Source organism: Mobula hypostoma, chromosome 3 (assembly GCF_963921235.1).
Source record: "Mobula hypostoma chromosome 3, sMobHyp1.1, whole genome shotgun sequence".
Lineage (NCBI taxonomy): Eukaryota > Metazoa > Chordata > Chondrichthyes > Myliobatiformes > Myliobatidae > Mobula > Mobula hypostoma.
Genome location: NC_086099.1, coordinates 190307805 through 190334792, shown reverse-complemented (window position 1 = coordinate 190334792; position 26988 = coordinate 190307805). Strand labels below are relative to the sequence as shown.

The following is a 26988-nucleotide window of genomic DNA, read 5'->3' as shown; positions in this document are numbered from 1 at the left end:
GGTTGTGGGAACACCAGAAATAGAATGAATAGTTATCCCCTTTGTTCAAGAGCCTGATGGTTGAGGGGTAGTAACTGTTCTTGAACTCGGTGTTGTGAGTCCTGAGGCACTGTACCTTCTACGTGATGGCAGCAGCAAGAAAGGAGCATAGCCTGGGTGGTGAGGATCTTTGATGATGGATTCTGCTTTACTATGGCAATGATTCGTGTAGATATGCTCAATAGTTAGGAGGGCTTTACCTGTGATGTACTGGGCTGAATACACTACCTTTTGTAGGATTTTCCATTCAAAGGCATTAGTGTTCTCATACCAGGCCATAATGCAGCCAGTCAGCACATTTTCTACCACATATCTATAAAGTTTGACAGGGTTTTGATAACATGCCGAATCTCCACAGGCTTCTGAGGAAGTAGAGGTGCTGTCGTGCTTTCTTTGCAATTATATTTATATGATGGGTCCTGGGAATGATTTGGGAGATGTTGAAAAAAATTGTCCTAATTTCAAACTTTTAGGTGTGCCATAGTAGGCTCAGTGCAGCAAGACTGGGAAAATGAGCAGAAAGTCTGCAAAGCACAACAAACTGCTGGTAGAGGTAGGAAGAACAGGATGGCTACTGCTATTAAATGTTCAATTTTTCTCATTGAGACCCATTATGTTATGGGCATAACTAATTCAAGTAATCATGGGGAAGATCACCATGTCTCCCAGGTTGTTAGTTGCTGAGCTTTGTCCATTATTTTCCAATCCACCATAGCTGCAGGAGTGATGCCAGAGGATTGGCAAATTGTGAATAATTTACAGATGCTTGATCAAGGCCTAATTATATACTTTTTGCAATATAGCCTTTACAACTTTTCGTTAAGATTAAGATGCATGGGATCCATGATGAATTGGCTGTTTGAATTCAGAACTGGCTTGCCCATTGAAGATAGTGTGGTGGTTGAAGAAACAACTTCTAGCTCGAGGTCCGTGATTAGTGCTGTTCCACAAAGATCTGTATTGAGACCTCTCCTGCTTCTGATGCATATAAATGACCTGGATGACAATGTAGGTGGATGGGTTAGTAAATTTGCAGATGATACGAAGAGACGTGGTGTTGTGGATAGCTTAGGTGACTCGCAAAGAATACAAAGGAATATAGATCAATTGCAGATATGGGCAGGTTTCAATGTTCAAAGTTCAAAGTAAATTTATTATCAAAGTACATATATCTCACCACATACAATCCTGAGATTCATTTTCTTGTGTGCAGACTCAATAAATTTATGATAGAATATTATCCATTATAGAATCAATGAAAGACTGCACCAGCTTGGGCATTCAACCAGTTTGCAAAAGACAACGAACTGTGAAATACAACAAGAAATAGATAACAATAATAAATGAATAAGCAATAAATATTGAGAACATGAGATGAAGAGTCCTTAAAAGTAAGTCCGTAGGTTGTGGGAACGTTTCAGTGTTGGTGTGAAGTTATCTCCTCTGGCTTAAGAGCCTAACTGTTGAGAGGTAATTGTTTCAGAATCTGTGGTGTAAGTCCTGAGGCTCTGTACTTTTTTTCGATGGCAGCAGTGTCCTGGGTGGTGAGCCTTGATGATGGAGGCTGCTTTCCTGCCACAACACTTTGTGTCGATGTGCTCAATAGTGGAGAGGGTTTTACCCATGATAGACTGGGCTGTATCCATGATTTTTTTGTAGGATTTTCTGTTCAAGGGCATTAGTGTTTCCACCCTAGGCTCTGATGCAGCCAGTCAGTGTACTCTCCACTACACTTCTCTAGAAGTTTGCCAAAATTTTAGATGTCATGCCGAATCTTCACAAACTCCCAAGGAAGTAGAGACTTCGTAATTGCACTTATGAGCTGGGCCCAGGACAAATCCTCTGAAATAATAACACTGAGGAATTTAAAGTTGCTGACCAGCTCCACCTCTGATCCTCCAATGAAGACTGGCTCATGGACCTCCAATTTCCTTCTCCTGAAGTCAATAATCAGTTCCTTGGTCTTACTGACTTTGACGAACAGGTTGTTGTTGAAGTACCACTCAGTCAGATTTTCAATCTCCCTCCCACATGCTGATTCATCTTCACCTTTTATTTGGACTATGACAGTGGTATCGTTAGCAAACTTGAATATGGCATTAGAGCTGCACTTAGTCACACAGTCATAGGTGTAAAGGGAGTAGAGCAGGGGCTAAGCACGCAGCCTTGTGGTGTACCTGTACTGATGGAGATCATGTAGAAGATGTTTTTGCCAATCCAAACTGACTGTGATCTGTAAGTAAAAAAATTGAGGATTCAATTGCACGAGGAGGTATGGAGGCCAAGATCTTGGAGCTTATTGATTAGTTTTGAGGGGATGATGGCCTTGAATGCTGAGCTGTAATCGATAAAGAGCATCCTGATGAATTATCTTTGTTGTCCTGATGTTCTGAGGTTGAGTGAAGAGCCAATGAGAAGGCATCTGATGTGGAAATTTGCTCCGATAGGCAAACTGAAGTGGACCCGAGTTACTTCTCAGGCAAGAGTTGACATGTTTCATGATCAACATTTCAAAATACTTCATCACTGTGGATGTACGTGCTACTGGATGATAGTCATTCAGGCAAGTTACCATGTTCTTCTTAGGTACCGGTATTATTGAAGCCTGCTTGAAGCAGCTGGGTACCTCAGACTGCTGAAGCAAGAGGTTGAAGATCTCAGTGAATGTTCCAGCCACTTGATCAGCACATGCTTTTAGACTTGGACAGGTACCCCATCTGGGCTGGATGCTTTTCGGGGGTTCACGCTCCTGAAGGCTGCTCACACGTCAGCCTCAGAGACTGAAATCACAGGATCATTGAGGGCTCTGGGAGTTCATTATGGTTCCTCCATGTTTTGATGGTCAAAACGAGCATAGGAGGCATTGAGTTCATCTGGAAGTGAATTCCTGTTGTTGCCTATGTCACTTGATTTAACTTTATAAGAGGCGATAGTACTCGAGCTTCCTTCATTGATTGAAGTTTAGTCTGGAATTGCCACTTTGCCCATGAGATGGCTTTCTGGAGATTGCACCTGGATCTCTTGTAGCTTGCTTGGTCACCAGACCTGAATGCCTCTTACCTGGCCCTCTGCAGATTGTGGATCTCATGGTTCATCCAAGGCTTCTGGTTGGTGAACACTGAATGATTTTGTCGGGACACACTCATCTACAACGGTCTTAATAAAGTCTGTGACAACCATGGTATATTCATTCTGATCCACAAATGAGTTCCTTGAACACGGTCTAGTCCACTAACTTGAAACAATCCCATAGCCAGCCCTCTTCCTCCTGTGACCACTTCTTTGTTCTAATCTCTGGAGCTTTGCTCTTTAGCCTCTTCCCATGTGCAGGTAGGAGAAGGACAACCAAGTGACCCAATTTACCGAAGTGCAGTCTGGGCATGGATCTATAGTCACTCCTTACCTTAGTAAAACAGTTGTCTAGTGTGCTGGGACCTCAGGTTACAGGTTATATGCTGATGGCATTGGGCAAGGTTTTCTTCAAACAAGCCTGGTTGAAGTCCCTGATTATGATTTGAAATGCATTGGGATGGACTTTTTTTTGTTTCGAGATGGCATCATGCAGTATCTTAAGCAGCTGATTATAGCCTTTGGTGGTATGTAAATTGTGATTCTGTATGTGATTTTCAATTCATCTTCTTAATCTACTTGATTCCTCTTAATCCAAACTAAATTGAATGGACTCGCTACAACTTGGTGTCAGATCAGTACTACACAATTCTGAATATGCAACTAAAATCATTGTTACATCTGTTTCTAACTAATAAGCTTCAACAAGTTTAGTTGATCTTATTTCAAATTTGAGGCCCCATGTGCCAGCTAAGCACTAAGGGTTCAGACGACAACGACTTCAAATTTTCTTGAACTTTTGTATTGCAACATCATGAAAAAGTTCATGAAAATAATTCTCTAATCCCTTACCATTTTTCCAACCATTCCACTTTCCTTATGAACAGCTTTTTATAAAAAATTTACAAACAGCATTCACTTCAACATCCATTAAATTCCAAGCATAAAAGAAACATGTAACATTCTATAGAATTAACTGAGTGCAACCTTTTTTCTCTATTTTTCAGCCGAGTTATAGTTTGGCTATTCGAACAGAAAATATGATTAAGGATCTGGTGCGAAATCTTAGCAGTGAAAGTGAGGAACTTCAAATGCATTGTGCCCGTGCCATTTTCAAGGTGCAAATATAAGAATAATGTTTTTTTTATATCTCTGGGTATGTTGCATCATAATATTTCTGAAGTGTTAATATGAAATGAGTTTACAAAACATTATGAAGGTGCTTTTATTTCATTTAGTTTACAATGTTTTTAAAATGTTAATGATATGTGATGACAATTTATAACAATTTGTAAAAGTTAGTTTATTTTATAGGCAAGATATTTATGAATGAATATTATCAGAAAGAAAGAAATAATTCCCTGAATTATGTGGGCTGAGAATCCCAGAGCTTATGCCAGGATTGTATCTACTACGCAGTCTGGTGAAGACACTCCAGGGATACTGGATTGATGGGATGCTATCTCATCGGATTGGTAAATTGATCCTGTGCATTTTCCAAGCTCATTCTATTGAAAACTTCTAAGTTCAAAGTAAATTTATTATCATCTACCATCATCCACTGGGGGTTACCTAAGAAAATTGTTTGTAAAGAAATGTTGATATAAACACTGCCTGAATAAAAGAATTTCCTTCAAAAAGCCAAATTGATTTGCAACGTAGACATGAAAACTGGTGGAGTATGAGAGGCAAGAGTACATTTCCGTTTATACCCTTTTGAAACCCTTATTTTACTACATTACAGCTTCAGATATATATCCTAAAAAAAGCAGAAGTACAAATCAAGAAGTAAAATTTATTATCAGAGTACATACATGTCACCACATACGACTCTGGGTTGATTTTTCCTGTGGGCATACTTAGCAAATCTATAAAGCACTAACTGTAAACAGGATCAATGAACAACAACTGTGCAAATGCATATATGAATAAGTAGCAATAAATAACAAGAGTATGAAATAACAAGATAAAGACTCCTTAAAGTGAGACCATCAGTTGTGGAAACATCAGAAATAGAATGAGCGTAGTTATCCCCTTTGTTCAAGAGTCCAGAGGTTGAGGGGTAGTAACTGTTCTTGAACTTAGTGGTTCAAGCCTTGAGGCACCTGTACCTTCTACCTGTTAGCAGCAGCGAGAAAGGAGCATGGCCTGGCTGGTGAGAAACTTTGATGATGGATGCCGCGTTTCAATGGCAACGTTTCATGTAGATGTGTGCAATGGTGGGAGGGCTTTAGCCCTGATGTTCTGGGTCAAATCCACTACCTTTTGTAGAATTTTCTGCTCAAAGACATTCGTGTTCCCATACCTGGCCATAATGCAGCCAGTCAGCAAACTTTCCACCACACATTAATAGACGTTTGCTGATGTTTTTGATGACATGAAAAATCTCGGCAGACTCCTGAGGAAGTAGATCTGCTGTTGGGCTGTTTTTGCAATTATATTTATGTGATGGGTCCAGGACAGGTCCTCTGAGATAGTGACACTCAGGAATTTAAAATTACTGACCCTCTCCACCTTTGATCTTCCTTATTAAAAACCCAAAGAAGTAGATAGATCTGCCCAACTTACTGGTGCTTATACTTTTCATTTTTGAGCTGGTGCACAAAAGATGGAGGCTCTGCTTCCAAACAACTCCACTGCAAGGGGCATGAAGAGAAAACAGTACTGAGAGAGCACTAAAATTGTATTTGACTTGTGTTCCTCTATTGCACTAGAATTGTATCAGGTCCAGAAGAAAGGTCTCAACCTGAAACATTGACTGTATTCCCATCCATAGATGCTGCCTGATCCACTGAATTCCGCCACCTTTTTGTGTGTTTCTCCAGACTCCAACTTTGGCAGTCTCTCATGTCTCCACTAGAATGTTCTGTTGGAAAACAGCAGCAATTGTGAACTGCTGGTTTCAATACTGTAGGAGAGACAGCTAGCACAGGTTGAGAGTGGCAAAGGAACATTAGTGTAATCAGCTATGTAGATTGGAAATGCCACCATCCCCATTAGATGCTCAGCACTGAGGTACTGCCTAACTTAATCTACTCCCTTTGCACTGGGTACACACATTTAGTCAATTTGATCTACATCATTCGCTTTTAGGCTCAAAGCTCCTTTTGCCTGATTTTCCATGGAAAAGTCACAAGTTATTAGCCAGCATCATAATATTTATTATATCCATTCTTCTTAAAAAATATTTATGCTCATTAAAGCTAGTGATTGATGAGAATTAGGAACTTCTGAAAATGCCATTGCTGGACACAGTAGAATCAAGTGGAATACAGAGAATTGCAGTAAATCTTAAATTATTGCCATTTGAGTCTTTGGGAAATTATCTGACATTTTTCTGCTTAATAGTTGTAAAATAAGCAGATTTGTTTCCCCTAGCACATAAAAGAACTTGATGCAAGCACGTTACTAGTGTTTCATACACATAATACATCAAGCCAAGTTGAGTTTGTCATCTGCGCAAGAACAATGCTTTAAAGTGCATTATATTCTGTGCAACATTCTTAAAGGTTCTAAATGGACTTTTCTATTGCTTCTGCATCTGTGCTTTTCTTAGATGTTTTATAGGTTTACCTTTATTTTCAAAATGGTTACCTTCTTAGACAATGTTTTGTTAAGTGAAAAATCATACATTGTGAGTGTATTTCAATTACCTTAGAGACACAAGAGACTGACAAGGCAAAGATATTTTGCGTTGGTATTGAGACATGGAAACCCAATGCAAACCAGAGGAGCAACAACTCAAATTCCATCTGGGTAGTGAACAACTCAATGGCGTGAACACAGAGTTTAGCTAATCCTCTTCTCTGGTATTTTCTCCCCCTTACCCCAATTACCCCACCCCTCCTTCCTCGGCCCTTCCATTTTTGTCTACTTTCCCATCACCCATCTTTACTCCTTCTGCCTCCTGGTTCCACCCACCCACCATATACAGTTCAACCACAGGCTTCCCCCTTCCACACTCCTCCACTCTCTTATCTACTTTGTAGTTCTGGTTCCAACTGCAATGCATTTCTCCCTTTGAAGGTTCCATTATCACCTCATTTACTCATCGGATTCCAGCACTGGTGGCCCTTTGTGCCTGCAAGAAAATGAATCTCTAGTGTATGGTGACAGATAAATACTTATATAATAAATTATTTTGAGCTTTGTGTTCCTGCTTATCTTCCTCCAGCAACTTCCTCTAACCTTCACACTCCCCCCCCCTTCTACCCTGCTCCATTTGCCTCTCATTTTTCTCTTTCTTTTTCTGCCTCCATGTATTATTCACGAGCCACTGCTGCCCAACTCTCTTCTTCTGCTCGATATCTGGCAGAACTTGCCAGCTATCTTTCACTCTCCTCAGCCTAGCGTTCACTCAGACATCTACCTCATGAATCTCCTCTTCTCTCCACATTGACTATTTTCAATCCTGAAACATTGGCAATTCCTTTTCTCCCATCAATGTTGCTCAACCTACTGAATCCCAACAATAGATTAATTGTTGCTTTTCAAATGCTTTTATTTGAAAGGTTCTGGTTATGTTGCTGTCCTCTGGAATTTAATTCAAAAAAACCTAACCACTTAAAAACTACATCAATTTGAGTTTTCAGAATAATTAAATCCTGTTTTTATTAAGAATTAAATCTTAAACTAAATTACAACATTGCATCCTGTACACTTTCAGGGTTCTCGACAAACAAGGTTTAATCCTGGCATGTCTTGACTGAATGGTATTTGAGAGGGAGAATCTGGAACTAGAGATCACTGTGTCAACATAAGGACAGACATGCAAGGAAGCTCTTTCACTTATAGAAACCCAAGTATTTAGAACTCTTTTCCTCAAAGGGTTGTGGAAGCTTAATCTTGCACCAGATTCTTCAAAAACAAACGGTGGAAAAAATACTCTGAGTAGATCAGAATATAGATCTGTGGTTGCACAAAATTACCCTAGGTCTTATTCCTTGCTGAAATTGAGGGTCTCCTCCTGCTCCCCATTCATGCAAGTGGCAGTGTTGAAGTAGCAGTGGCAAAGATTAGGTGGAGAATTGTTATTGATATTCAAAAGATCTGAGCTTGCAAAGATCAAAGCTTAAAGAAGGTGTCAGTGAAAATCGGCACTGCAATTTTTCTTCTTTTAAAGCTCCTCATAGTAAAACATGGCATTTCCTATCAAATAGCCACACATTGGATTGTCAATTGCTTCATACCTGGATTGTCGACTTTGAAATTAGCAATTATTTGCCCAAGTAGATGGGCACCACAAAGCCTTTTCATATTATGTGCTAATTTCTCTTGCTTGGAACTTAACAAATCCTTTTTTGCAAGCTCATTGCCATGAGCCTTCACTTACTGTTCCATGCCATCCTGTTCAACTTCCTCAAGCCCATTATTATTTGCTAACTTGACAATATATTCTCAAATATTTTTATGATTCATAAATCTGTGGGAGTTATGCACACACAGAAGCCATAATTTTCTCTTAATTGCTTATTTTTATATTGATTCTCTTTCTGAGAAGCACTGATATATCTTCTCCAAATTCCCTAAATAGTGGGTTCATCATTGCTATTCAGCCCTGAAAGGACATGGTGTGGGTAATAAGCCATAACCATAGCAGTAGCTAATTAGCCCATACATTGCAAAAATGAAGTGGTATCTGGGGCATCAAATGGTACAGAGACATTATCAGCTACATCCTCAACTTTAACCAGATGTCTGGGGAAGTTGTTTGCAATGAGATTCTTTTTGACCAGGTAATTCCTCACACAATACCAGTTGATGAAGGGAGATAGAAATGACAAGGTAGAATTCTAGCACAATAATTAAGACTGTCACGTTGCATTGCCTCACCACAATTTGGCCTTAATTCTTAATTTTCCATGGACGTATCCAAAAGTCTTTTAAATGGCTGATGAAAACAAACATTCAACATCTTCATTTCTGTTATATCAGGCTTTGTATTAATGTCCATAGATTGATGTAATGTTTTAAAGATATATAGAATGTTTTGTAACCATTTGAATGATGCAGTGAATACATTTTGATGAATCCAGAAAATAAATTGTGATTCAGTAAAATGTATTCTCAACATCCTTCAAGATTTTAACAAAGGCAAAATGGCAGTGAAGGAAGTACCAAATACATTACAACTGGAGATTGGTGCATTTTTTGTTATAGTGAGAAAGAACTTTGTAAATGAGGGACATACACTTAAGAGTATCTTGTCATTAGTTGAGTATTGATAAGATGAGAAATAGTTGCATCTTATTACTTAACAAGAAAAATACCAGCATCAAACAAATGTAAAAAAAAAGCATTCATAAACAGTTTATGATGCATCAATTATGTTTTAGGTATGAATCTATTTTATTTCTGATTCTAAGTATAATTTTGTGCTTTCCTTTCCTAGTGTGGAGAGGATAAGGAAACACGTGATCTTGTTCGAGCTCACAACGGACTGGAACCACTGGTAAAACTCTTCAACAGGTCTGACAACAAAGAATTGTTAGCAGCTGCTACAGGAGCTGTCTGGAAATGTGCCATAAGTATGGAGAATGTAGACAGGTATTAAACAATAATGACTCAGAAGCTTTGATCCTAGAATGAAGCTGGTTTATAGGTTATTCATTTCAAATAACATTGACAAGTAAGAGAGAAATTATATTAACCTTTGCATTAAAAGATATTGAAGTTATGATTTTTTATTTGCTGTACAAACACAGGTATTGGGCTAGAATAGATCTTCGCTGCCTGATCCTCCTGACTGAAATTGCCATCCAGGATTTCCTCCCCATTTCCATCCCCCCCCCATTGATAACCTTATTTATTTAACGATAATGTTAATTTGAAAGTTAGAGCATACAATGTGGCACGGGCTGGTGAATTGAAATGTTTTTCAGATCCAACAGTTGAAGACTAAAATACTTAAAAAGAGGGAGAAAATTGATTTTGGACCATAAGATCGTAAGATATAGGAGCAGAAGTAGGCCATATGGCTCATCGAGTCTACTCTACCATTTCATCATGGCTGATCCTTTTTTCCTCTCGTCCACAGTCTCCTCCCTTCCTTCGTATCCCTTCATGCCCTGACCAGTCAAGAATCTATTAACCTTTGCCTCAAATACACAGAAAGACTTAGAACATAAGAACATAAGAAATAGGATCAGGAATAGGCCATTTGGCCTGTTGAGCCTGCTCTGCCATTTAGTAAGATCGTGGCTCATCTGGCCATGGACTCATCTCCACCTACTTGCCTTTTCCCCATAACTTTTAATTCCCCTAGTATGCAAAAATCTCTCCAACCTTGTCTTAAATATATTTACTGAGGTAGTCTCCACTGCTTCATTGGGCAGAGAATTCCGCAGATTCACCACCCTCTGGGAAAAGCAGTTCCTCCTCATCTCCATCCTAAATCTACTCCCCCAGTGAGAATGGCGGGAAGCATTTAAAAGGAAGACAGCTTAGCAGAGCGGGCGTCAGAGTAGTGGGAGACAAAGTAGGAAGGCTTTGGCTCAACGGGGCTTTGGTGATAAAGGGTCGAGGCCAGGTAGGTTATCTGTTCAAAGTAAAGACAGAGAGTATGTGTGTGAAGCTGCTTTTCTGTGCTCAGTGTCAGATGTGGGAAGTCCTAAAGATTCCTGGCCTTCCGGACGACCACATCTGCACCAGGTGCGACGAGCTGCAGCTCCTTAGAGACCGCGTTAGGGAACTGGAGCTGCAGCTCGATGACCTTTGTCTGGTCAGGAAGAGTGACCTTGCAAGCTGATTGGACGGCAGCTGCATCTCTGAGGCTACAGTCGAAGACCTTCCCCAAGCTCTTGACTGGCTTCTTGGTGATAGATGGAATTGTAGTGCCATCCAAGGTAAAACGAAACTTATCCACCACTTTGCCCTTCTTCAACACCATGGACCTGGATTTAGCTGGTTTAAAGCTCATCCTTGCCCATGCGATGAGCTTTTCGAGGCCCTGGAGGATCCACCTGCTACCAGGAACTGATGATGTCGTGACAATGAGGTCATCCATCAAGGCTCTGATCAGGGGCTGCTGAACACAGACCTGGTCATCAGGCCTCTACGCTCTGCCTCAGCTGCCTTGACTATCATATTCATGGCAAGGGCAAAGAGAATAACAGAGATTGTGCACCCAGTTATAATCCCCTTCTCCAGCCTATGCCAGCCTGATGTCATAGCTCCAGAAGTGACTCTCAGTCTGATGTTCCTGTAGTAGTTCATGATGAGGTCCTTGATCTTTCTGGGAACATGGTGTTGGTCCAGTGTAAACTCCACCGGTTTGTGGGGTATTGACCCATACGCAATGGCGAGATCTAGCCAAAGCACGACCAGGTCTCCCTTCCCCATGTGCGCTTCTCTGATCAGCTGGGTGACTACTCCAGAGTGCTCCAGGCACCCAGGCACTCCGGGAATTCCACCCTTCTGCCCTGAAGTGTTGATGTAAGCGTTCTTGAGGAGGAAGTCTGTCATCCAGAGGGACAAGACACTAAAGAAGATTTTCCCTTCCACACTAAGCAGCGAGATGGATCCGAACTGCTCCAGGTTCGACGAATTTTCTTCCTTGGGGATCCAGACTCCCTCTGCGTACCTCCACTGGTCTGCCACTGTCCTCCTGTGCCAGATCACTCGCAGGATCTTCCAAAGAATGTTGAGAAGCTCCGGGTAGTGCTTGTACATCTTGTAGGGTACTCTGCTGGCACAGAACTGGCTCTGTCTGAAGACACAACCTCCTGGTCTTCCTTCCAGGAGGGCTCCCTCACATCGAACTCCACTATGAGGAGTGGTTGGCTTGTAAGGGCTCTGTGGAGGCCCAGCTCTTGCTCCCTTGCAGGGTTGCTCTGGATATTATGAAGGAAATGGTCTACCTCTTCTTTAGAGCACACAAAGCAGCCATTGCGTTTCTGCCCTAGGAGCTGTTTTGTAAAACCAAATGAATTGGCTATGAAGACAGTTTGCTTCCTGGCTCTTTCTCTCCCTTGCTTACTGTGCCATTCTGCTCTGTGCAGGGTCATTAGCTTCTTCCTGCAGATGTTCCGGAGCTCAACTCGGGGAGGTTTCTCCTCCTCCATTGCTACCTTGAACTGCCGTGCCAGGGATTGGAGCTCTTGGCGCAGTTGGTGGACCTGGGCTGCCCTGCAGTTCATAGTGTATTGGGATCTGATGGTCTTTCCCTCTTCTATTCCAAACCTCTGTGTGGCAAAGCTGACAATGATGGTGGTCATTGTCTGAAGCCGTCTGTCAACATCTCCCTTGGCTGTCAACTCTATGATCCTTGCTGCATCCCCACTGAACTGGAGCCACTCTTTCTTGTTGCTGGCTGGGGGCCACTTGATCTGGCACTGTTGAACTATGTTGCTTGGGACAGAAGCTTCTGGCACTTGGAGGTTCTGGGCTCTGTGGAGTGACTCCAGGCCGGGCTCCTCCCGCATCTCACCAGGCTTAAGTCCTGTGTGCTGAATGTAGATATTAAGAAAGAAGATGTGCTGGAGCTTTTAGAAAGCTTCAAGTTGGATAAATCGCCGGGACTGGACGGGGTGTATCCCAGGCTACTGTGAGAAGCGAAGGAGGAGATTGCTGAGCCTCTGACAATGACCTTTGCATCATCAATGAGGATGGGAGAGGTTCCGGAGGATTGAAGGGTTGTGGATGTTGTTCCCTTATTCAAGAAAGGGAGTAGAGATGTCCCAGGAAATTATAGAAGGTGGGTACGTGGCCAAGTGGTTAAGGCATTTAACTAGCGACCTGAAGGTCGTGAGTTCGAGCCCCAGCTGGGGCAGCGTATTGTGTCCTTAAGCAAGGCACATAACCACACAGTGCTCTGCAATGACACCGGTGCCAAGCTGTATTGCCCCTTGCCCTTCCCTTGGACAACATCAGTGTCGTGGAGAGGGGAGACTTGCAGCATGGGCAACTGCCGGTCTTCCATACAGCCTTGCCCAGGCCTGCACCCTGGAGAGTGGAGACTTTCCAGGCACAGATCCATGGTCTCGCAAGACTAATGAATGCCTTAATAGGCCAGTGAGTCTTACTTCAATGGTTGGTAAGTTGATGGAGAAGAACCTGAGAGGCAGGATTTATGAACATTTGGGGAGGCATCATATGATTAGGAATAGTCAGCATGGCTTTGTCAAAGGCAGGTCATGCCTTACGAGCCTGATTGAATTTTTTGAGGATGTGACTAAACACATTGATGAAGGAAGAGCAGTAGATGTAGTGTATATGGATTTCAGCAAGGCATTTGATAAGGTACCCCAGGCAAGGCTTATTGAGAAAGTAAGGAGGCATGGGATCCAAGGGGACATTGCTTTGTGGATTCAGAACTGGCTAGCCCACAGAAGGCAAAGAGTTGTTGTAGATGGGTCATATTCTGTATGGAGACCGGTGACCAGTGATGTGCCTCAGGGATCTGTTCTGAGAACCCTGCTCTTGGTGATTTTTATAAGTTACCTGGACGAGGAAGTGGAGGGATGGGTTAGTAAATTTGCTGATGACACAAAGGTTGGTTGTGTTGTGGATAATGTGGAGGGCTATCAGAGGTTACAGCGGGACATCGATAGGATGCAAAACTGGACTGAGAAGTGGCAGATAGAGTTCAACCCAGATAAGTGTGGGGTGGTTCATTTTGGTAGGCCAAATATGATGGCAGAATATAGTATTAATGGTAAGACTGTTGGCAATGTGGAGGATCAGAGGGATCTTGGGGTCCGAGTCCATAGGACACTCAAAGCTGCTACGCAGGTTGACTCTGTGGTTAAGAAGGCATACGGTGCATTGGGCTTCATCAGTCGTGGGATTGAGTTTAAGAGCCGAGAGGTAATGATGCAGCTATATAGGGCCCTAGTCAGACGCTACTTGGAGTACTGTGCTCAATTCTGGTAGCCTCACTATTGGAAGGACGTGGAAACCATTGAAAGGGTGCAGAGGAGATTTACAAGGATGTTGCCTGGATTGGGGAGCATGCCTTATGAGAATAGGTTGAGTGAACGCGGGCTTTTTTCCTTGGAGCGTCGGAGGATGAGAGGTGACCTGATATAAGATGGTGAGAGGCATTGATCGTGTGGATAGTCAGAGGCTTTTTCCCAGGACTGGAATGGCTATTACGAGAGGGTACAGTTTTAAGGTGCTTGGAAGTAGGTACAGAGGAGATGTCAGGAGTAAGTTTTTTACGCAGAGAGTAGTGAGTGTGTGGAATTGGCTGCCAGCAACGGTCGTGGAGGCGGATATGATAGGGTCTTTTAAGAGACTCCTGGATAGGTACATGGAGCTCAGAAAAATAGAGGGCTATGGGTAACCCTAGGTAATTTCTAAGGCAAGGACGTGCTCGGCACAGCTTTGTGGGCCGTAGTGCCTGTATTGTGCTGTAGGTTTTCTATGTTTCTATGTTCTATGTTTCTATGAATCTTGAGGCTATCTCCCCTAGTTTTAGTCTCACCTACCAGTGGAAACAACTTTCCTGCCTCTATCTTATCTACCCCTTTCATAATTTTATATGTTTCTATAAGATCTCCTCTCATTCTTCTGAATTCCAACAAGTACAGTCCCAAGCGACTCAATCTCTCCTCACAGTCTAACCCTCTCATCTCTGGAATCAACCTGGTGAACATCCTCTGCACCACCTCCAAAGCCAGTATATCCTTCCTCAAGTAAGAAGACCAGAAATGCACGCAGTACTCTAGGTGTGGCCTCACTATAGGAAGGATGTGGAAGCATTGGAAAGGGTACAGAGGAGATTTACCAGGATGCTGCCTGGTTTAGAAAGTATGCATTATGATCAGAGATTAAGGGAGCTAGAGCTTTACTCTTTGGAGAGAAGGAGGATGAGAGGAGACATGATAGAGGTGTACAAGATAATAAGAGGAATAGATAGAGTGGATAGCCAGCGCCTCTTCCCCAGGGCACCACTGCTCAATACAAGAGGACATGGCTTTAAGGTAAGGGGTGGGAAGTTCAAGGTGGATATTAGAGGAAGGTTTTTTTACTCAGAGAGTGGTTGGTGCGTGGAATGCACTGCCTGAGTCAGTGGTGGAGGCGGATACACTAGTGAAGTTTAAGAGACTACTAGACAGGTATATGGAGGAATTTAAGGTGGGGGGTTATATGGGAGGCAGGGTTTGAAGGTCGGCACAACATTGTGGGCCGAAGGGCCTGTACTGTGCTGTACTATTCTATGTTCACCAGTGCCCTGTACAGTTTCAGCATAATCTCCCTGCTCTTAAATTCAATCCCTCTAGCAATGAAGGCCAACTTCCATTTGCCTTCATGATAGCCTGCTGCACCTGCAAACAAACCTTTTGTGATTCATGCACAAGCACTCCCAAGACCCTCTACACAGCAGCATGCTGCAATTTTTTATCATCTAATAATAATCTGCTCTTTCATTTTTCCTTCCAAAGTGGATGACCTTGCATTTACCATCATCGTACTCCATCTGCCAGACCCTTGCCCACTCACTTAACCTATCTATATCTCTCTGCAGACTCTCCGTATCTACTGCACAATTTGCTTTTCCTCTCAATTTAGTATCATCAGCAAACTTAGATGCACTACACTCGGTTCCCTCTTCCAGATCGTTAATGTGCATCGTGAACAGTTGCAGGCCCAGCACTGATCCTTGCGGCACACTGCTCACCACTGATGGCCAACCAGAGTAACATCCAATTCCTTATCACCCCAAACTCTTATGCATCCTTATCTTATGTGTAAGTCTTTTATGGGGCACCTTATCGAATGCCGTCTGGAAATCCAAGTAAATAACTTCCATCTGTTCCCCTCCATCCATTGCACTCATTAAATCCTTAAAGAACTCCAGTAATTTTGTCAGCCAGGGCCTGCCTTTGCTGAATCCATGCTGCATCTGCCTGATGGATCCATTTCTTTACAGATGCCTTGCTATTTCTTCTTTAATGATAGCTTCAAGCATTTTCCCAACTATAGATGTTAAACTAACTGGTCTATAGTTACCTGCCTTTTGCCTACATCCTTTTTTTGAACAATGGAGTGACATTCACCATCTTCCAATCCGCTTGGACCTGCTCAGAGTCCAGAGAATTTTGGTAAATTATTACCAAAGCCTCTACTGTAACTTTTGCCATTTCTTTGAGTCCCCTGGGATGCATTCCATCAGGACTAGGGGACTTACCTATCTTTAGGCCCACAAGTTTGCTCAGCATTACCTCTTTAGTGGTAGCTATTGTATCAGGGTCCTCACCTCCCATTGTACCCATAACATCTCTCTTTGGCATGTTAGACATGTCCTCCATCGTGAAGACCGACACAAAATAGCCTCTGCCATTCCCTCATTACCCACTATCAATTCACCTTTCTCGTCCTCCAAGGGACCTACGTTCACTTTAGCCACCCTTTTCTGATTTATATAATTATAAAAACTTTTGCTATCTGTTTTTATATTTTGTGCTAGTTTATTTTCAGAATCTAGCTTCCCTTTCTTTATTGCTCATATAGTGGTTCTTTGTTGCTTTTTAAAGTTTTCCCGATCTTCCAGTTTCCCACTACTCTTAGAGACCTCTTTTGCACGAACTTTTAGTTTGATACCTTTTATTTCCTTAGTTATCCAAAGCTGGTTCTCCCCACCCTTACTGTCCTTGCTTTTAACTGGAATATACTTCTTTTGTGCACCTTGAAAAATCTCTTTGAAAGTCTTCTACTGCTACCCAACTCTCCCACCATATAGCCCGTGTTCCCAGTCTACACTAGCCAAATCCTCCCTCATCCCATTGTAGTCTCCATCGTTTAGGCTTAATACACTGGTTTTAGATCGAACTATTGCACCCTCCATTTGTCTCCACTGCTGCCTATGGCAACTTGGTCTCTACCGCTGCCTATGGCAACAAACTCCACAGATTCACCACTCTCTGGCTAAAGAAATTCCTCCTCATTTCCATTCTAAAAGGGCGCCCTTCTATTCTGAGGCTGTGTCCTCTAGTCTTAGACACTCCCAACATAGGACACATTCTCTCCACATCCACTCTATCAATTTTGAAAGATAACTTATGTGTGAGATCAAAAACAAACAGACATACAGTATAAATAGGAAGAAGGTGGGTGAGTAGGTATGTATGGGATATCTAGAGGATGAGACAATTAATCAATAACAGGAAACAAAGAAAAGGCAAATGTGTTAAATCATTTTTAAGATAACATATAGGCTAATTTCTAATAAAAAGGATAAACATAAAAATCCTAGTCACAAGAGATAAATTTGGGCAAATTGCAGGGACCGAATGGTGTGCACCTCAGGGCTTTAAAAGATATGATAGCAACAATAGTAGACCTACTAATTGATAACTTACAAACTTCTCTAAATTCCAGGAGGGTACCAGAAGATTGGAAAACAACTTACTTCTTTAAAGGGGGAGGAAGGAAAAAAGGGGAAGAATAGGGTAGTTAGTTTAATGTCTATTGTTGGCAAGATGCTAAACTCAACTGGTAGGTGAGTTTAGAACTAGGGGACATAACCTCAAGATTTAGGGAAGTAAATTTAGGACAGAGATGAGGAGAACAGAGAGTATTTTGCCAGACAGCAGTGAATCTGTGGAATTCTCAGAGAAATTGTAGAGACTACTTCATTAAATATATTTAAGATTCAGTGAGATAGATTATTGAACTGTAGGGTAATTAAGCGCTATGGGAAAAGGCAGAAATGTGGGGCTGAGTTCATGAGTAGATTGGCTATTATCTTATTGAATGAGAGAAGGAGAAGGACAGGGTTGGCAGGTACATAGGAACACTCATTATTTGTCACTATGATTTCAAGCCACACATCAAAAAGACCTGAAATGTATTGTCAGTCTTCTTAATTATTTGGTTTAAACCCTGAAAACTCTCCTTACTTGGATTTTAGGAGTACTTTCATTTGAAGAATGACTTTCTCACCAACTTAGAGTCATAGAAAACAGGCCTTTTGGTCCATCTATTCTGTGCCAAACTACTTAAATAGTCTAGTCCCACTCACCAGCACCCAGACCATAGCCCTCAATGCCCCTCCCTTCATGAACCTATTCACACTTCTCTTAAACAGTGACATTGGAATTGTATCCATCACTTACATTGGCAGCTTGTTCCATATTTCTACAGAGAAATAACACAGTTCATAACTTCTCTAAGGAAATTTGGTGCGGGCTGGAAATGCTGGATTTTCAGCATTACTAACATACCAAAGACAAATGAAAAATAATTGAAAAATCCATAACATTAGATCCAAATACAAAAATTATCATCTAAGGGATATTTTGTGTTAAGGTGTAATTTTTAACTTTTAAAAAGTTAAAAGCTTGATTTGTTTGATTAATTCATTTATTTAACAAATGCTTGATTTGTTAAGGATATTTGTGTTTACCACAGTGGAGCAGTTAAATCATATTGTAAAATAATTATTTCTGATAATCTATAAAATTTGTATTTTAGGAAAACAAAGTCTGTTGTATGTAAATAACCATATTTAGCAACAATGTATACCCACATCAGGCGACTATTACTCTGTGAGAAATGTGAGAAACTCTCTGGGTGATGGGGAATGTGATAGATTATGAATAGACCAGACCCGATTCTACTCTCATGCAGCTCCCTGTCTTGGCCCACATTCAAACTTCTCAAGATTAGCTTTTTGAAGTTGTTGGAGAATTATTAACATCCCAGCATGAAATGGGGAAAGCGGTGAGAGAGAAACCCTTGCAAACGTTGCTTGATTGCTCTGACATACATGTGTTAGAATAGCATCTGTCTGGCTTCTCATGAGAGAATTCATCTGCAGAATAAAGGAGAATTCAGGACCAAGTGCCCTTGCAGCCAAGTAGCTGGAAACCACACATTCTTATATAGCAGTAATGGCTACACCACTGGATAGCCAAACTATTCTATTGAAGTCAGACTACCTTGAATGTTCCCTTAGACAGTCGATTTGTAAAATAACAAAATCAATCAATGTTCAAAGAATTCTCATTTCCTTCTGCACTCACCTTCTCTGGTAATTGCTTGTTTTCAAATTACTGTAATAATCTTAACATAAGTGGAAGTAGATCAGGAGATTCTATTGCACGAGCAGATTTTTGTAATATCTCCAGCCTTTGTAAAGAAATTCCTTTGCATCTGTATTTCTTATTTTCTCATCTGAGATCATGACCTCCATTTCTAATAATTTATTTACAAATACATAGATGATTATTTAAATTGATGTGAAATTAGGGTAATGCAGTTACATAATTAGTACACTATACAACAGCCTGATCCATCTATCACTAGACAAAGAGGTCACAGATGCTCTGCATCATCATAGAAGGGTTTCCGCAACAACATTGGGGGATTAAGGTCAGGAAGTTAACAGAAGCATAGCCAACTCCATTCACCTCCAAGTCACACACCATGCTGATATGAAAATACTTGCCAAATCTTTGGGAAAAATCCTGGAACACCTTCCCCCATAATTCTGTTCTGATGAGTGGAGGGGTAATTTCACTCTCAGTGAGGCAGCTGAATATGGAGGTCCTGCACAAACTTCTGAAGGGCAATTGAGAATAACTGTTCAATGCTGGCCTTACCAACAATGCCCTTTGCCAACATGAATAAATCAGAGGAAAAAAAACTGCAATCTGCCATTATTCCCATCTAATGTTCTCTCTTTGTTCAACCTCTTAGTTAAAGCTTCACCATAATTCATTAAAGAAAAACTACGTGAAATTAATGTTCCAATCACAAAGCACCAGCAGCTTCTAATCTTTATTTGTTTAGAAACATAGCACAGTAACAAAGAGCCTGCACCACCCATTTACACCTATGTGTCCAATTAACTTATTAACCCCTAGGTCTTTGGAATATGGGAGGAAAGAGGATCACCTGGGGAAAATGCACGTGGTCACGAGGAGAACGTTCATACTCCTTACACACTGTGGTGGCTCACTGGCACTGTTATACTACTGTGTATTCCCAAGCTCAGGATTCCTCCTGATCTCCTTGCAACTGTCCTGTCAGGCAGCGCCTCTTCTTCCTCTTGTGTAAAGTTGCCTTGAAGTTCCTCCAATTAGAATCTATTTTTCATTCAAATATCTCTTTCAGAGTGGAGCCTCCTTTGCAGGCTACTCAGGTTAGGAGAGTCCAGCAGAGTCATTAAAAGTCAGAGCCACAGTCAAGGGTAGTAATTTCCTCCATGAAAGTAGTGTGTGAGCGACTGTTTGGTGATGACTCTGAACTGTTTGATTGGTGTTCCTTTCATTTGGCGGATTTACTTAAACCTTATAATCATAAAAACAACTATAAGATCATAAGATATAGGAGCAGAATTAGACCATTTAGCCATCAAGTCTGCTCCGCTATTTCATCATGCTTGATCCATTTTTCCTGTCTGCCCCAATCTCCTGCCTTCTCCCCAGATACCTTCATGCCCTGACAAATCAAGAATATATCAACTTCTTCCTTAAATACACCCAATGGCTTGGTCTCCACAGACACCTGTAGCAATGAATTCTACAGATTCACCACCGTCTGGAAAATTGCTCTTTGTCTCCATTCTGAAAGGATGCTTCCCTATTTTGAGACTGTATCTTCTGCTCCTTGTCGTCCCCAGCATGGGAAGCTGAGCTGAAAATTTGAGTAAACGTGTTCCAAAATCATCTAGAAAATTCCACACAGTGGTTGCACCACCATTCCTTTGAAATAGTTTCATTCAGCACCAGCTACCTTAAACCTTAAACCAATGGTAACAACTCATGAATTTAGGCTCCATGAATGTATACCACAGCAAGACTTAGTGAAGACAGTGTTAATTGGTTGCTGATATCATAATACTGAGGTCACAGCATGCATTTTATATCCTGTGTTGAGTTAATTTATCATAATTAGAAGGATATAGGTACATTGTGTGGAAGGGACAAGATGGGATGAAGGGCCTGTTTCCATACTGAATATTTTTATGAAGTTTAGTACATTGTGATTCTTTAAACATAATATTCTTTAAATACTATGGCACCACATTATCATCAATGAGTGATTATTCTTCATCAGCACAGCCATTAAAATTCCTTTAAACCCTTGTGAACTGAGAATCTATTTTCTGAATCACAAAAACTCTGTTGCAAAACATGACCTGCTAAGTGTTTTCTGCTTTTTCTTTTTTCTTTTTACATTTGCACTATTTGCAATAATTGTTTTATGATTAATAATCTGGCTGTGTTCATGTGACTTCTGCAAATGATCTGTGAGTATAGAACAGAGATGAGGAGGTATTTCTTTAGTCAGAGGGCAGTGAATCTGTGGAATTCATTGCCACAGATAGCTGTGGAGGCCAAGCAATTGGGTATATTTAAAGTGAGGGTTGGTAGGTTCTTGGTTAGTCAGAGTGTCAAAGGTTATGGGGAGAAGGTAAGAGAATGGGGTTGAGATGGATAATGAATCAGCCATGATGGAATGGTAGAGCAGATACAATGGGTTGAATGGCCTAATTCTGTTCCAAAGGTATATCTATGATCTTATGGTAACTTAAAACAGTCTATTTACCCTTCAGTTTATTGCCCAATATGCAAATTTCCTTTTGCGTTTTCTTCCCAATCAGTTTCAAAATAGTCATTGGGGAACTAAGCTTCCATGAGGTAGTCTGACTAATTTTTCAACAAGATTGTAAACAGTTTTTGCCACCAATATTTCATATATTTGAAATCAAAACATACTTTTTAGTTGCTAGCATATTGCAAGGTTATGAAAAACATACTTCATGTCAATTTAAAAAATGTACCTGATGTGGAATTTATTTAACTTAATGGGTAATAAATGTTGATAATGTTTCTTGGACAAACAAAATGACTTAGAAGTTATTGCTCCAGCAAATTATTTGGATAGTCATTCTTTTATAGAATTAAAATTTCCTGTTAAATACTAAATAAATACTTCTGATTAAGGTATGATTAAGAAATATTTATTGAATATTTTCTATCTCAGCTTCTTAATATTAGCACCATAACATACACAAATTATTATTGGCAGCTATAATTCATCATCTATCATTCATCATATCTTGAACTTTACAGACATCATTGTATCTTCCTTGTTAGCAAAAGGAAACCAAGTTAATATGCAGCTGTGGTCACATCATAGTCAATCCACCAAAAGAGCTACCCTTAATATGCCCATGAAACAGATAAAAGGAGATCTGGGAATTCTTCATTGTTGAACATTATTTGCAAGTTTCCTTATTCAGATCAATTCTGTTGTTAACTCTGCAATCTGATTATGTAATTGACTTGCCCATAAAAGGTGTAGGGTAGTGGTGGAAGGGTGGTATTCTGGCTGAAACTCCATGAGACTGACTATGGTGATATAAATACCACTGGACTAGGCATGCCCAGGCATTATCCCTGATGAAGATGGCAGAGTTTGTCATTGAAATGTCGGTTATAATCAACACCTGTACCTGGCTGGAAGCCCAAGAAGAGTTTATTTGTTAAGTGACATTGTGAGTTCCATTTATCATTGAACACTCTTAGGATAACTATATTTTAACTGGTTCCTAAGCAGGTCTCAACCTATGGAACCTTTCTAGGTGAGTGGCCATACATGCCTTGTACCTCCCCAGCTCCATTCACTCCTTACCAATTCCCTAATTACTCTCTGGAATACCAGGTTAAAATTACCCATTCATATTTAAATGATTTTTTTAAAAAATGCTGCTACAAAACAGGGAAGTAAAATGAAATTATACCAATTTAGGCATCAAAAATTGAGTTGGATATGAAAGCCAACAAAAAAGCAAAACAGCAGTTATCTTTTTTCAATTAGGCTAAATTGGCAAATAATCTTTCCTGATTAGTCATTTAAGATACAATCAATATAATATGAAGAAAAATGTCTTAATAGACATGAATTTATGTGCAGTAGTTGTTGAAGACACAAGTGGGAATAAGAACTGAAATAATAGCCAAGTATGAAGTTATTTTTAAAAATACAAGTAAAATAAAGACATATGAGAAATTCTCTCTCGTAGAGTTGGAGAAAGCACTTTAGTGTAATTGAAAATAAGTTTAGCCCAGAACAAAGGTGTGAACTTTTCTGAGTCTGTTCTATAACTTTTTGTCATGCTTTCTTATTAGTTCCAGTGATAGTTTTCAGCTCAAAACTTGTATCCAATGATATTAATAATAATCCATTGAGAGTGTTAATTGCTGTAGAGTAATTTTCAGCAGTGCTCCAAAAGATAACAGGACAATCGGCTTTTACCCAGGGAATGTTTTAACCAGAATCTTGCTATTTAACGAACATATACCTCTAAACTGCCTTATTTGTCACTCTGCTCCACAGCAGTCTAGAAACTAACGGCTTCTTCTGCAGGCTGTTCGTACTTAATATTAAGCTTTCCTTGGATCTCCAACAACATTTATGTACCTAAAGGTTACTGCAAAGAGGCCTTTGCCTGTATCTATCAATCCAGTTGGTAAAAGATGAGGGAATGATACATAATCATTTTATTGTAGATTTTATTCATCCATAATTTACAAGATTTTAAAGAGTTCTCTGAGGAGCAATGCTGGCAAAGGCAATGCTTCAACAAGACAGTCTTACCACAGACATGAATATGGGCTCATACGTATGTGTGGATGACATAGTAATGTTTGACTTACTGCACTGTGATAGGACAGTGAAAATAATCATCACATTACCAAAGCTACTGTATAATAATTGAATTGTGAGTTGCCTTCCTTGGCTCCATTCTATGGTAACAAAGAATTCTGGCAATACTCACTTTATATAGAGCTTTTCAACCAAATGCATCTCTGGTTACTTATTTGAAAAATGAAATAACACTAATTCTTTAAAAGAGCAAAGCAATGGAATGCTTATATTGGGAGCATAGATTCTTCTTGAATCAATACTGGTTGTAATAGCCCCTTTCCTAAATGCCCTTCCACTTATTTTCATGTCATTGGCAAACCTAAGTATCTGACATTCTAATCCTCCTTTAGGTCATTGATATTAAAAGTAACAATTGATATCTGCATTCTTCCAGGCTGGAAAAGATCCATTAATTTGATTCTCTGTCTTCCATGCAACAACCAGTCCAAGTACACTTCCCCCAATACTGTAAGCTCTAATCTTGTGCACTAGCTTTTTATGCAGAATCTTGTCAAATGGATTGTCCAGGGAGGGGTAGCATCTCTGGGGAAGGGACGTGTCCATTCTGGGGCAGCTCATTCACCTTTAGTTCCCACTGGACACTCAACTCTCAGTTAGCTGTTTGCATGTGAGGGTAGCAATGCCCTGGTACACCACTTCGATAGGTTGGCTAAACCAGATGAAGGTAGCCGGCAGGCCTCATACCCTGGTGAAATAGGGACACGCCTGTCCTAGCATGCAGAGTCAGCTCTGGCTGACTGGGCAGATGAGATCTACAGTGAGATCCAATGGCCAGGAAGGTGATTTTGCAATTCTCCATGGAGAATGAAGAGCATGATAAGACACAGAAAAAGTCATAGTCATCCACAGCAACCAAGGAAGTCCCCAGTTGCAACAAATACTCATACCACTGGACCTGAACTTCCGTGGTCGAGAGAGTGGAACTACACCCAATGCAACGGCCTTTCCATTTTAAAAACTCTCCCGTGCTGGTTCCCTGTCATCGTCTGATACTCTGGACAACCACCAACTTTTGGAAGTCAAACTACACTACATTTACAGGTTCCAGTCTATCAACTCTGTCTGTTATATCCTTAGAGAATTGAATGATTTGTAAATTATGAGTCATCTTTCATAATTATACATTGATACGGAGCAATGTTTCTTGGTGCAATGTGCACAAGATCAGACTACTCGAGCTGCTATCAGAAAATCTAAAAGAGTTGAACTATTTGATAAAAAGAATTGAACTATTGATTAATCTTTTAACTGGAACAAATAATGCTCTTCTTGTGATATCCTCTTCCTGCTTCTCTTCATGCTTTTCTGGGTGCATATTATTGAAGTATATCTTCCTCTCCCTGTTAACTCAGAAATCTAAATGAGGCTAGCAAGCTAATTGGAAACTTTCTGTTTCTTCTTTAAACAAAATGAAGGAAACAACTTAATAAAAACTCCTAATTAGCATTGTGTGTACTTGCATTATGTTAGGCCGTTACCAGGATGAGTCTTAATATACTAAGAAAGTAACTTAGTAAGTCGGCAGTATGTTACTCATAACATTTTAAGGAAGATACTGGACATAAATAATCATATTTAAGAAACCCATTAACACAAAGGCAACATATTAAGGAAATATATTACCTATCAAAATGTATTTTAAGATAATATTTTTACTTAATAATACCTCTATATTGATGTTGAGATTGACAAGCTTTATCAAAGCATTTTGTGGGATTTGGCCACAATATGCTGTTTGTTTAAGTCCTCAGTTATCTGGCTAGATTTGTGTACATTTGTGACACATTTTGTAAAATAGTCTGTATCAGATTTTTTCTCACTTTTTCTTAAAGGTTTAAAAACCTGAAGATTGTTGAAACATTGATTAATCTGCTGGTTGGTCAACCTGAAGGAGTCCTTATCAATGTCGTCGGAGCCTTGGGTCAATGTGCACGAGACCAGACTATTCGAGCTGCTATCAGAAAATCTGAAGGAATCGAACCTTTGGTTAATCTTTTAACTGGAACAAATAACGCTCTTCTTGTAAATGTCACCAAAGCAGTGGGTGAATGTGCTGTTGATCCTGAAAATATGGCGTAAGTACTTTATCTATATTTTTGCATTGGTTATCAAATGTATCATTCCTCATGGAAATATTCTTTGCTTCTATGCTTTGAAGAAACAGTCAGGCTGACTCTTAGTCAAGGCAGAGATTACATTACATGGAATGTAAGTATATAATAGTCATAAGTTATGTGTCATAGGATATTGAATTATATAATAAATAACAAACTGAACACAGCACTTTGTAACTAGCTCCTTTAAAAATGATAACAATAGGAATAATGACATGTATAGAGTGGAGAGCTATTTTTGTCCTACTCTTAACGTTTAGTAACCCAAGTGATATTTCATCCTGTGATTTAATAGACAGGAAATAGGTGAGCAAGTGTTGGGCATTGTCTGCCTTACAGATTAATATATTGTGACATTTTTTCCTTATTATTTTTTCTATTCCATCCCCCTACCTGTCCTTCAAGCTGTCAATAGAATCTGCAAATAATTTCCACCTCCCTCCTCATTTTTTGGTGTTGTTTACATTCAAAGATTGCCAAATTAAGTTGGCTTCCATCTGGCACCCCAGCAACCAAGAATACTTAATTGGATTGCTCTTATTATGTTAAAAGTAAGAACAGAAAATGCTAGAAACATTCATCAGATTAGGAAAGTAAAACTATATTAAATTTTCAGGTTAATGACCTTACCTCAGAACTGGGAAAGAGAAAAATCAAGTTTTAAGTTGCAGAGAGGCTGGTGAAGGATGGCTGAGAACACTACTTTTCCATACACTCTCCCATCCACCAAGGTACTTCCTTTGTTTAGTTTTCCCATTCTCTCCCCTTCCTCCCCCACCTGGTTCCATCTATCCATGGTCTCCCCACTCCGCCATATGATTTTACCAGCCTGTGTCTTGCTCCTGTCCCGTACTGCTGTTACTGGCAATCTTTCTCCTTCCCTCTTAGTCCTAGTGCAAGGTCTCAACCCAAAACGTCATCTCGCGCCTTTTGACTCTACAGATGCTGCTTTGTTCTTTGGCTAGGACAAAGGGTTTTATCATCTCTGTTTTTAATTTCACAGATGCTACCTGACCTCCTAAACATTTTTCAGTACTTTCTATTTTCATTTTAGATCTCCAGCTTGAAATTTTTAAATTTAATTTTCTTTCCTTACACAGCAATCTTCTGATTACCAAGTATAAATAAAATGTGTTTAAAA

General features: G+C 40.3%; 1 protein-coding gene across 1 annotated transcript in view; it reads left to right on the top strand.

The window, feature by feature from the left end:
• Positions 1-26988, top strand: part of odad2 (outer dynein arm docking complex subunit 2) — a 277448-nt gene that overhangs the window by 157566 nt on the left and 92894 nt on the right. Inside the window, exons 14-16 of the mRNA XM_063042406.1 lie at positions 4116-4226; positions 9500-9654; positions 25566-25808. Of these exons, the coding sequence (XP_062898476.1) occupies positions 4116-4226; positions 9500-9654; positions 25566-25808 (509 nt within the window). The remainder of the gene's footprint in view (positions 1-4115; positions 4227-9499; positions 9655-25565; positions 25809-26988) is intronic.